The 13,671-nt window shown below is 36.7% G+C and overlaps 1 protein-coding gene across 19 annotated transcripts in view; it reads left to right on the top strand.

The window, feature by feature from the left end:
• Positions 1-13,671, top strand: part of RBMS3 (RNA binding motif single stranded interacting protein 3) — a 764,097-nt gene that overhangs the window by 480,096 nt on the left and 270,330 nt on the right. For all 19 annotated transcript variants that reach the window (XM_054479599.2, XM_054479608.2, XM_054479604.2 and 16 more), the window contains one exon: positions 7,317-7,396. In XM_054479599.2, the coding sequence (XP_054335574.1) occupies positions 7,317-7,396 (80 nt within the window). The remainder of the gene's footprint in view (positions 1-7,316; positions 7,397-13,671) is intronic.

Raw genomic sequence — 13,671 nt, 5'->3', positions numbered from 1 at the left:
GGAAACCTCTACCACCCTGAGAGCTCAAGGAGCAACCAGAGGGGTGTTTCCAGAGTTCAGTGAGAGCCAGAGCCTCAGAGGAGGACCTGCTTGGAAGGACTGTAGACAGGGAAAGATGCAACCCCTGCTAGACAGAAGTGCCAAAGCAGAGAGACAAAGAGGGAAAACCACTCAGATTTCTCTCTACTGTTGTCTTTTGAAGTTCTTTCAAGCTTCCATAGGCAGAACCCAATGGAAAACCAGTAAACAAAAGAACTAAGATTACACAGTCGATAGAAGGGTTACTTCCTTGGGGCATAGAGCAGGACAGAGAGGACATTTAGAAAAGGGTGAGCAGAAATACACCACTATCCCTGTATAAATTAAGTTAAATAATTTTTCTTTTCTCCTAACTATCAAAAATAAAGAATGCAAGTTCAGTGATAAACAGCACCTACTATTTTGCCTTAGGATTGGCAATTGATACAGCTTGGTAGGAATAATGGCAAAGTGGCTTCGTTTAAAGAACAGAACTGCTCTTTTACTCTGTTCCATGGTTGCTGTGATGTCTTTTTTTCTGACACCAAATGTGTGGGTTTTTCTGATATCAAATACCTTATTTTTGCATATCGATTCTCTAATTCTCTGACATCAATTGGATGTCCTACAATTTAACTCAGTTTTGACACAAACTACCTGATGATCATCAGACTCCACAGGTGTAAGGGCTCAGTTCCACGCCAACTGCAAATGGAGTGCCCAGGTGTATTAGTCCATTCTCATACTGCTATGAAGAAATATCTGAGACTGAGTAATTTATAAAGAAAAAGAGGCTTCATGGACTCACAGTTCCACATGGCTGGTGAGGCCTCACAATCATAGTGGAAGGTGAAGGGGGAGCAAAGGCATGTCTTACATGGCGGCAGGCAAGAGAGTGTGTGCAGGGGAACCATCCTTTATAAAACCATCAGATCTCATGAGACTTACTCACTATCATGAGAACAGCACAGAAAAAAAACCCACCCCCATGATTCAATTACCTGCCACCAGGTCCCTCCCATGGCACATGAGAATTGTAGGAGCTACAATTCAAGATGAGATTTGGATGGGGACACAGCAAAACCATATCACCAAGCTACCCACATTTCTTCCCAGCAACTACAAAATGTGGGAGTACCCACAACTCCCCAATTCAGGTTTAGTAACTCACTAAAATGACTCTCAAAGCACTTCATCAGTTTATTATAAAGGATACAACTCAAATGAAAGAAATGCATATGGCCAAGTATCAGGGAAGGGGTGTGTAGCTTCTGTAGCCTCTCTGGGCTCACTACCCTCCTGGCATATATCAGTGTCTTCTCCAACCTGAAAATTTCCTGAACCTTGTTGTTTAGGGATTTTTATGTAGGTTTCATTAGGTAAAACCTCTAGGTTTGATTAATTAAATCATTGGCCCTTGGTGTTTGAGCTCAATCTCCGGCCCCTCTCCAGTTCTTGGAAGTCAGAGAGGGTGGGGATAAAAGTTCCAACCCACTAATCAAGTCTTAGTCTTTCTGGTGACCAGTCCCCATCCTGAAGCTACCTGAGTGACCTCATTAGCATAAACTCAGATGTGGTTAAAAATAGTCTATTCTGAATAATAAAACATACCCCTATCGCTCAGGAAATTCCAAGGGTTTTAGAAGCTGTGTGTCAGCAACCTGAGAAAAAGACTAAATATATTTTTTATTATATCATTGTTGCCATGCAGAAAGCATGGGTTAAACTCTCCCATCTATTAAAAGGAATCACAAATTTCAATTTTCATGTGAAATCTCCCAAGTTTCAAATGTTGACAACCATTTCAAAATTTCCAAAATCTATTTGCAGTCCAAATAAAACATACCTGTAGACTGGGTTTGGCCCATGGTTTCTAGTCTCTCATACCTGACACAGAACTTCGGAACAGGAGTTTTCAACCCTGGCTGCACACTGAAATCACCTGGGTAGCTTTGAAATATTTGTGCCTGGGCCTCATGCCAAAACAATTAAGTCAGAATCTCCTGGGCTGGGCCCCAGAGATTAGTATTTTTAAAAATAGTTTTCTGATAATTTTAATGTACAGTGATTTTAAAAGCTTCTTATTTTGGAATAAGTTTACCTTCACATAGAAGCCATAATGATAATATAGATTTTCTATATATTGCACACCTAGTTTCCCCAATTAACACCTTAAATTACCATGGCACATTTGTCAAAATTAAGAAACTGACATTGGTATATTACTATTAAACTCCAGACTCTATTTGGATTTTGCCAACTTTTTTATTAACATTTTCTTTCTCTTCCAGGATCCAATCCAGTTACCATATTGCATTTAGTTGTCCTGTCTCATCAGCCTGCTCTGATCTGTGATAATTTCTTAGACTTTGTTTGTTTGAGTAGTACTGGCCAGGTATTCTGAATGTCTCTAGATCTGAGTTTGTCAGCTGTTTTTCTCAGGATAGGACCCCTAGTTTTTATGGGTTTTGGGAGAGAATACCACAGAGGTGAAACACCCTTCACATCTCATATCAGGTTATATTCCACTTTTGAAAACAATTTCTTGAAGTAATAGTGGCTGGGTAGAGTGGAGCTAGCAGGACCCATCCTACTCTTGAACAGATTGAAGTACATCAGTCAGTAGAGAAAATCATGAGGGATGACATGAGGCCAGCAATGGAACTGCATCTCTTCCAAATAAATAGTCTCAATTGAAAGTCATGAGACAACAGTTCTATTCCAGGCTCATCCACTAACTAGTTTTTAGGGAAGCCAATCACAGTCTTCTAGTGTTACTTTCTTCATCTGCACAATATAGAAGTTGATGTCTGAGGCCATTTCCAGTCTTGAAATTATGTGATTCTTAAACTCTGGAATGTGTTTTCATTAGTCAAATATTGTCATCCACAGTTTCATTTCCTAAGAGGAATGTGTTGTAATGCTGAGCAAGATACCTCAAAATTTCTGGTTTCTACAAAAGGGCATGTAAGGGAGGCCTCTCGGCTTCACTGTTTGGTACTTAAGACACTTGTATCCTAAGAATGTCAGGTGCCTGGCAGGAAGAAAACAAATTGCAAAAACTGAGAAGAAAATTCATCACATTCATTCATCTCTGTTTCTGGGACTCACTATTTTATTCCTTCCGTTACAATGGATTAAGAAGGAAATGACATAATTTGTTTTTGAAATGTCAGAAGGAGTGCACAGTTTAGTACTTTAAAAAATATTTTAATGTTGACCCTGTGCATACGTAAATCTTACCAGAAATGAAGATGACTGGCTTACAACGTTAGATACTCTAAGTTGCCAATAATTTGTACAGAGCCTGTGATTGCAAAACCACAAACATTTCACAATACTGGAAACCTCTAATTAACCATAATAAACGAAGGATGGATTTGTTTTAAATACATGGTTAATAATGCTTCTTGCTTTAAGACCATAAACTGTGTGATTCTCTATGGAGGTGACAGAGGTAGGTTGCAAATGGTTTTGCAAAGTACATTTCTACCTCTGCATGCTAAGTCTGACCTAGAACATTCTGCTAATATTGGATCAGCCTCTCATCTGATGTAATTTGCCTGTGGGAATTGTATTGGCTGTTAAACTAGCTCCTCTTAGTAGCTGTTTGAAAAAAAAAAAAAAAAAAGGAAGAAGAAGAAGCACAATTATGTGGTGTGTTTCAAATAACTGAAGCCAGGTTCCTAGGTACTGAGACAAGAAAGAATGTCAAACAGGACCTTTAATGTGTATTTATATTTAAACATCAGACCTAACAGAAAACCCTGAAGCTTTATACAATGATTAGAGCCTTGTAAGATCCTAATTAATGTATTGTCAGGTGAATGGTTGGCCTGGCACTCAAGCTGTTCTGAGGGACGCAAGGGGTTTCAGGTACCGCCTAGGAAGAATAGATGCAGTTGTAGTGATTCAGTGGCCCATCTGAAAGGGACATATAAAGGCAGCTGTGTCTGGCGTGCTGTCTTTTCAGACTCACTTGATAATGCTAGTGTCAGTTTCAACTGAAGCGTGTGCCAGATTCCAGATAGCTTGAGCTGGCATTTCAGAGAGGTTAATTGTGAAACTTGAGAAGAAAATGCGCACATTCTTCCTAAGATGGCTATTCAAATATAGTCTCTTTCCTCCCCACCAGAGCTTTCTGGGTCTCAGTCTCACTTTTGTTCTGCTTCCACATAAAATGCACGAGGAACACTGAGCCTTTTCCCCTTGGCAGCTCCTATATTGCCATCTTTGCTGGGACTGCTTTGCCTTGTTAAAATGTGCCCCGTGTATTAAAATGGAATTGTCACTGCTGGGTGGTGCAGCATAACATGGTTTGACACTAAGCGCCGGCAGCTACAGAAAACAGACTTTTATTGCATTTATTCTTTCAGAGACGGGAGTCTCTAAAGGCTCACAGCAGACATTCACTTAGTTAAATCTGAATGAACCCAAAGTGAACAATCCACTCTACTGTCTTTGTGTTCACAGAAACAGCCCCCATCCAGTTTGATATGGCTGTAAAACAGTGTTAAGAAAGGATGATCATACTTAGAATACAGAAGGGAGGACTTGAGGCTTTCAAACAGAACAAAAATATTTTAAGTGGGTGGAGTGGGTTAGCCACTTGATTTTCTTTTTTAGTTTCCTCTCTATTCCCTAAAATGTATTATGTAGAATAAACACACACACACACACACACACACACACACACACACCCCTAGTATTAGTCTTCATTTATAATTCCATGCCATTTTAAGACAAAGAGAAAGGATTTTATTTGTAGGACTCTTGCAAGCAAGCTTTAGATTCTTAACTGCCTTTTATCCAGATGAGTACCCAGAGAGAGATTGAACAGGGAGGGGGCTCTGAGGCATAAACTTTGCATTTTGTAGCTCTCCTGGAATAAAAATTCCATAAAGTAACATCTGTAGTAATTAAGGGCTTACATTTCCTCTCCCATTCATGTCTCTGCTAGGAGGGAAGGTTATTTTCCCTAAGAGACAATAGTGGATCCTGTGGGAAGAAAGAACAGAGTTAGAATTCTTTTCTTCCTGGAAATGGAAATTTTCTACTTTAAAAAAGAAAAAGATAAAAAAATTGAAAGACTTGCCGTAAAAGGTTCCACTGGAAAAGAAGCTTGAAAGAGTTAGGAAAATTGTACTTAGCTGTTCCTAAATATTTAGAATGAGGAAAGATTCCGCTTGCCTTTCTTATCCAAACATCTTCTGATATAGGGCAACTTGTGAGTGAGTAGTAAACAAAATGCTGTTTTTGTTTTTATTTTTATCTATTAAAATTGCATAAAGAGTTTTCTTTTTATTTGGACATCAAATTGATTCATTCTGAAGATTTTTTTTTCAAAATAATACTTATGTGGATCCATTGGGTCACCTGATGATATACATACTGACCGTTAATGTTAAGTTAGTTTCCTACACTTTCTTGTCATAGCAGGATCAGCTACTTAAATTAGGGTGAAATATGACAATGTAGATCCCTTTGTTAAAACACTGTTAAGAAGCTCAAGGCGGCAACAGCAGAACTTTAAACCAAGTGCAGGGTTGTTCTAAGTGTAGGGCTCTGTGTGAAGACATAGGCCTCATTCCTCTAAATTCAGCCCTGCTTGGCGGTAGAGATTTGTCATATCCATCAATACAGAAAGATGCACACTCATCCCATGCTTCATAGGAACGTACATCTGAAAACAAAACTTTGTCAGAAAATAATTATAGCTGAAAAACGGAACTCGTTCCTGGTATCATCTTCAAACTTGTTAAACAGGTGATACGGATGCCCTGACTTCCTCTCTCAGTTAATTTTTAAGAATTTCCCGGGCAAACCTTCCACTGAGCCACATGCTTGCTCTCTCTACCACATTGTAATAAGGACGCATGCCCTCCAAGCTGCCCAGCTCAGCCCCCTGCCCTAATTACTTCTCCAAAAGCCTTTCCTAGATTCTGTGCCTCTTCTCAGCATTTCTGTCACTTCTGGGATTCCTCTCACATTTGAATTCTTATAGCTGTAATAAGTATGTATAACTTACTTGACATTTGTTAATATATTTTTTTGTATCTTGTTTCCTTTGTCATGTAATATGGTCCTGTAATATGGCCATGTAATATGGTCCTGAAATACACGTAAAATTTAGATGTAGGAAAGTTTTACAACTTGAGTTGATGAGCACCATTCCAAGAAAGCTCATATTAATAACAGCAGAAAATCCAAAATTATACTTTGCCTTTTGAACACACTTTACACGTTTCGTACACATTCTTTCATGTGTATGTGTGCTGTTTCTTAAATTTATTTTTGCCTCTAGTATACTCTTTGGAAGACTTAATTTTCTTTTATCAGAATTAATCCTTAATTATTATCCTCCCCATCCAATTTTATAAAATAATAAAGGCCAGATATTATTCATTATTTGGAAAATGCTACAAATATTACTGCACTTAAGATATGGTATCATTGCCAAAATTTAAATTATGTTGGTATGGCTCAAAATGTTCATGCTTTAGGTTGTACGTGAGATGCCAAAATTTGGCACAAGAACACCAGTTTAGGAATATTGATAAGATAGTATGAAAAAATAGGATATTGTCTAAAATTCAATATTGAGAAAGTATAGAACCTAAGGTTTGTGTATCTATACCTTCCTTCAACATGTAGGACCCCACCTAACTCTTTGGATGTCTTACATAAAGTGGATTTTCAATAAAAATGTCATAATGCTGACGACTACATTGCTGTACCAATCAGTCCTTTAGGCTGCAAGCCATTCAAATAAAACACATCTTGTCAACCTCTTTTGTGGGATCCATCAGCAGTATAGCTTAGTAGCTATAGCACAGATTTTACTGCTGCACAGGTGTCAGTTCAAATACTGACTTTTCCTCTTATTGGAAAGGTAGTTTATCTGTCTAAGCCTCGGTGCCCTTATTGCTATGAATGACAATAACAAGACTTACCCATCAGGTTTGCTAATTCATCATTCAACAAACATTTGTTGAACACTTTCAATTGCCAAATATTGCTGAGTGAATTAAGATAATGCCTCAGGGTTACCTCTGAATGAGTGCTCTGAACAGAGCCCTCCGAATAGACACCTTTCAAAGAGTGAATAATACTTTCTCAGCATTAATGAGTTTGTGACGTTCTCTTATCAATCCGGTCATCATGTTCATGACAAAATTTGGCAAGTAGGGTACAGTTCTCAAATCAAGTATTTCTATGGCTTTCTTGTTTTCCTTTACTTCTTAAGTTTCTACTTCTTGACAACCATATATGACCTCTGGTTTACCTTTTTTTCCCAGAATGGAGTCTACTGAAAAATGTGAAGTGGTAATTCAACATTTTAATGGAAAATATCTGAAAACACCACCAGGCATCCCAGGTAAGAAATTCACTAATAAGTGACTAAATGATGCCGTGGCTTAAATTGCTCTTATTAGAATAAGTACACGGTAAAGCCCTTGTTGATCACTGCAGAGTTGGGGGGTTTGCTTTTCTTAATGTGTATTTTCAAATAATACTGTGTAGCAACTCATCTTTCTCAAAAGCTTTTTGGTAATTCTTTTTTCGCTTTTTGAATCTCTGCTGCTAACTTTCTAAAGTGGATTAGAAAAAAACCATGGCAAAGAATAGTTAAAGAATGATGTGCTGGAAGTGATAGAAGTTTATGACTCAGCATTAATATTAAAATTCCAATTTCCAAGTTACAAAATTGTGAATATATAACAATGATATTCACAATGAATCCCACAAAATGATGCCAGCCCTGAAACATTTCTCACCAGTCCATGACAAGAAAAGCACAGAAACTGAGAGAAAGCATTTAGAAACTAGTATAGCGATTTGACAATGTCATGAAATCTGAGTGCATAATTTTCTTTTACAAAAATATCAGTTACTGACAAATTGGAAGTTTTAGAAAATACTGTCCATTTATCAGAGCTAGTTTGAGAAGCCCCAATCTGGACTATCCCAGGGCATTTCACACTTCCCAAGGCAAAATTCCTAAGGTTTTATACACATTATAAAGTGTTCTAACTTTATGCTATTAAGAATTGCATTAAACATGAAATAATTGGATTTATTATGTGTATCAGAGCTACAAATGCCAGAACTTGAGGCAGTAGTGTATGTGGAAGGTTTTAATATTAACTAAGTAAAGGTTTAAATATAATTCCAATATAAAAAATTAACAATGGAGTGAAGTATAAACTGAGAAAAATTACATAAAGATTCATCTGAATAAGGCAGGTTGGTTTATTTGTTGGTCTTTTATATACAGTTATTCTCAGAGGAGACTAAGGCGACTTCTTCCATCTTACGATATGTGACTTTCACCTTTTTAAGCTTGATTTCAATAGTGTTTGCTGTATAATGCATCTACTATTTAAAACCCATCAGAGTTCAGAGGTTGAGCATTTTAGTTTCTTAAAATATATTGAGTTTATAGATAAGAGGAAGCATATACAAAAAGAGAAATATTTTTGTGGAGGGTTTTGTAATGACTTGCTTTTTTTAAGGGGGATGTCAAGAATGCAGAAAGACCCTTCAGACAGACACTTGCATAATCTGAAAATCTAAAGTAGCTGATTGCTGGCTAATCAGTGAGTCAACATACAGTGAAGACTGTGCCTTGATTTGGTTAGCTTCCATGTGTAAGGTTCCCTTGGGAACTGACTGCATTATGATCCAATTGGAGACATATGGTGTTGTTAAGAAAAGAGTTAGCAGTTTTCATCTCAGCATGTTAGCTGCCCTTGCATTTTAGCAGAAATACTTTTTTTTTTTTTGTATAAACAGACATTTTAAGACACTTTACTCAAACCCGTCATCGAGTAAAGGAGTTGCATTGTTTGTGGACTTTCTTCTTGTTTGTCCTATGTTATCCAACAGATACCTATCTATATAGAAGTTGTTCAAACTAGGTGTAAATTATATAATTATATAAAAATAAAAATGAGCACACTGTGTAGAAATTATGAATGATTCAAGTTTTAGCACAAGTCTCAATTTTTTGATTTGTTCAAAAAATTGATATGTCAAAAAGACATATTGAAAGCCTTCTTGCCGTGATTGATTTGAAAGTATTTTATTTGGTTTTCCCCAATGAACATATTGCTGACTAATACGATTTAATGCTGAAGACAAAGAAAGTCACTACGAATCCCCGAATGTCTGGGCATCCTTCCAGAATATGCAGGCTGTGATATTAACCTATCTAATATCATAGCTACACCCAATGGAAACATCGTGAATAGCAGGAACTTGGTTATGAGTTTTCTCACTCATTTTTATCTCCTGGGAACAAGAAAGACAAAATAATTATGTTCAGTTATAAAACTCTTAGGAGAGATAACTGTATGCTTCTGAGATTTCCACTCATCATAATAGAACTAAATACATAATATTGATCATCATCAGTGCTTGAATCTGCTTATTTATAAATTACTTTGAAAGTTAGAGTTGAATAAAGGCTTCAAATGCTAAGTAAAGACATTTAATCTTTGATACTTAAATTAGGTGTGGAAGAAAAGAGGGTATGATACAAGATATGGGTATTTTGCAAGGTAAAGTAGTAATTTGCCCTTGTTGAGTATAATTACTAAGTCATGACAGGTATAATTACAATTTGGGTATATGCTGTCTGCCTTTATTGGTCCTCATTACTTATTACCTGGAAATAGCTGAAATCTTACTTTCAGAAAGGTATGTCTTAACCAATATTTGATTCCATATTTAAGATAGGGAGTAGGATATCACTATGAGCTATGGTATCAGATATTCATACCTTTTTTAAGTGGCCAATTTCCTAATATTTTCCATTACTTTAGAGAGTGTGTCTTTGCTTGTGAATATACTCAACTATAATTAGTGTGACCCACTGAAAACTAAAATACAATTTTTAAAATCTGAAAAATCTCAGTGTTCTGCCTTATCAAGATTTGACGTATTTGAATTGAGAAGTTTGCAGTTTTATAGAACTGCACATTGATTGTTTAAATACATTGCTTTAAGGTCATGTAGATGAGGGACTCACAGTGATCCAATAATGATGACCTGAGATCCTCGGGTCTTAAGAAAGCTGTTGAAAGATTGAATATTATGTCAATCATCTTCTTCTCATACTAGGGCCCTATTGTATTTGTTTGTTTTCATGCTGCTGATAAAGACATATCCAAGACTGGGCAATTTACAAAAGAAAGAGATTTATTGGACTTACAGTTCCACGTGGCTAAGGAGGCCTCACAATCATGGTGGAAGGTGAAAGGCATGTCTCATATGACGGCAGACAAGAGAAGAGAGCTTGTGCAGGCAAACTCTCCATTTTAAAACCATCAGATCTCATGAGACTTATTCACAATCACGAGAACAGCACAGGAAAGACCTGCACCCATGATTCAATTATCTCCCACTGGGTCCCTCCCACAACACATGGGAATTCAAGATGAGATTTGGGTGGGGACACAGCCAAACTATGTTGCCTACATTTAATATAACTCTAAGCAAGTACAGAGCAATTGGTGCCATATTCATACTGTCTACCTCTCTGTTTAGGGACAGTGTGGGGAAAATGTGCCTGTGTTATTGGGCAAATATAATGGCATTCGGTTTCTGTCACTGTTGACAATGACAATTGTTCTTAAAGGAGGTGCAAAGCTAATTATTTTCCTGAGATGATCATCTAGTTTCCAAGTCCCCTACTATGTCATTTCTGAAAAAGAACAAGGAAAAAATCTATTTCAACCTAAAATGTTGACATTTTTGCTCTGAATTTCAAATTCTAAAAATGTCATAGTTAAGGAAATTTGCCAGGACATGTAACACTGACCACATTTATGTTGCTGCCCCATTTCGATTTGAGCCATTGTTGGAATAATTTGCTAATTAAATATGATTCATGTTGGTATTGGGTTCTAATTCCTGACAGATAAGTGAGCTGGAAGAGAACTTTACGGATATCTTTTTGGAACATGCTTTATGTCTCTGGGCCCCTCCTCTTTATTCATAAAAGATCTTTTTTTAAATGAATACATCATGGGTGATTGATGTCTTTTAGCATATCCCAGAACTACCTCTTTTCATTTTAGATTATAATGTTGTCCCCAGATTTTGGTTACCTGGATCAATGAAGCTAAATGTACATGCCAAAACTCAAATTATTGAGTACTGGTATACAGGAAGTTAAGAAAAATCAGTCACGTGTATTGCTGCTAGCAGATGAGAAGGAGAGACAAAAAGCATGGGTTAAATAGTGTCAATCGTTTGAGTGTTGTAGCCATCAGCAGAAAGAGATCATTCGGCGTTTTCTCCCTTCCCTAGAGGGAAAAGAAAATACAGCATTCCATAAATGTTTTATGTCCTACATATCGATCTTGATGTTTTTCTGGACAAAATGAAGGATCATTAGTTGCTTGCCTGCCTAACCCCAGACATTTCTTTGTCCCATAATGAATTGCACAGCAATGTTGTATAGCCCCAAAGTGTTCCATTTTCAAATCTCTGGCAAAAGCAAAGGGTTAGTTCCCAGACACTTCAGGGATCTGTGGGGCATGGACTTGAAAGGCTCACTTTCAAAGAGCCCCCAGAGCAGAATGATACACCATGCGGAAAATGTTTTCACATGTAGGGACATGTATTGATGAACAGAACATGCAGGCCGGTTTGTAAAAAAAATAAATCATGTTTTGCTCCCAAACTAGACATTTTTGTTTTTCCTGAAAGCACGTGCTCCTATCAGTGGAGCAGTCTCTTCAGAATAAAATGGAATAACTAACTTCTGGTATGCTTTCCTTACTCTTTCCATAATTGTTTCTAATCTTAATTGAACTCTAAGAAGTAAGGAAAATTTCAGAGAAAGCCTAGCACATTATGGGATCTTTTAAAATTTAACAACTCTTGTGACTGACAGAACTTTGCACACATAGTTATGTATCAGAGGAATAATATTTTTCTAATAAATAAAGCATGGGGCTTTTTGATGCTTTGACATAGTAATTTTAATGTTGTGTGTTGATGTAAATAACAATGTGTATGACTATGTATGTATATGAATACTTTATGGGAGCAAGCAAGGAAAAATATTTACAAAATGATTTTTTAAATGATGAACACAAATGTTTGTATAAACTTAACATTCCTGCCAGAGTAAAATATCGACAACATATTTAAATGCAATTTATCTTAAATTTATCTTACGTGATTCAAAAATCAGAATATTTAAGCAATAGATTTACAAATTTTTATCAGTGGGAAATGTTGCAGAGCCTTGCGATCTGTGTTTGCTCAATAGTAACAGTCTATTAAGTCCATACATAAAACTATAGCTGAGAAGAGGTAACAAATAAAAAATGCTGTGGTGTATAGTTGGGCAAAAAATATGTCTTGATTGTTCTGCTCAGGTGGAGTATTGCTTCTCTCCAAATGTTTCATCTTTGTGAAACTAAAGCATCACTTGTATAACATACTTTGTGAACAATGTAATCCCCAATAGTGTATCATTTTAGATTTTTCACTAGAAAAATTTTTGCATTCTTAATGTTGGTGATGTCTTCAGATTTTTTCTATGTATCAAACATACTTTGTTGCTTCATGATGAAGAAAACACCTTTAAAATATTATTAGTGAACTTCACAGAGCAGCTGGATAACATCATGGTCAATGGAGTCTGAGAATCTATGTGAGTTCTATGGAATTTGATTTGGTCAATCAGTTTTCAACCTTTCTATGGAGCCACATCTGATATTGTGAAGGTAAAAAAGCTATGTGCTGGTAACTGATTAGATATATAAGACAGAAAGAAGAGGTGATTAAATTTCTAAATCTTTGTATGAGAAGCTAAACAGAGAAGGAAAAAGTTTCATCTTCAAAAGAATAGAAATAATTGAAATGAGTTTTTTGACAGTAGATCTACATCTACTCTACCCACCTGTGATTTCAGCTGCATATGAGACGCAACCTAGAAGCATCTTACCTCATGTATCCACCTAGTTTCTTCACTTTTCCACCTCAGGACAAAATCTATAAAAGCTTGCTGAATGAGACAGACAAATGTCTTCTACAAACTTTGAGGGAATTATCACCCCCTGGGATAGTCTTCAATCAACAGGGTATAGGAGCCAGAAGATAACATTGGGTCTCTCATCCTTTGGAAGGATAATTCCGAGTCACATTCTACAGGGTTCCTTGAGAGGTTGTCTACAGTGGTCACAAGCTCAATGAGGTTTCCTTTATTAGCATTTTCCCCCTTCCCTGTCTTTTCCTTTTCTATCATACCAGCTTCCTGACATCAGCTCCCAATTAAACTACCTTGTCCCTTGCTCTGATTTTAGAGAAAGTCAAATTCAAGTTGGGGGTTCTAGAAATTGTGTTAGGGAACTACTTTTTGATTCAAAATCTTTGGCTATAAAGGAAGGTATTCACTTCACTAAAGTAGTAAAGTGAATTTCATGGCCCAAATATACTGTTTTTATGACTTTTTGTTTTTTTAAAGAGCACAGATTATAAATCACATAGTAGGGTTAATGAAGGTGAACATTAGAGGTAGTAGTCAGGTAGCAAGCCAGGGTTGAAATTTAGCAAGAGAGGTATGAAAAAGACAAGAAGGACAAGAAAAAGACAAGAATGGTGGCATGGCCAACTTGAGAACAACTGAGGACA

The sequence above is a fragment of the Pongo pygmaeus genome, chromosome 2 (assembly GCF_028885625.2).
Source record: "Pongo pygmaeus isolate AG05252 chromosome 2, NHGRI_mPonPyg2-v2.0_pri, whole genome shotgun sequence".
Classification (NCBI taxonomy): Eukaryota; Metazoa; Chordata; class Mammalia; order Primates; family Hominidae; genus Pongo; species Pongo pygmaeus.
Note: the sequence above shows the minus strand (reverse complement) of the source record. Positions and strands in the feature narration are given on the sequence as shown.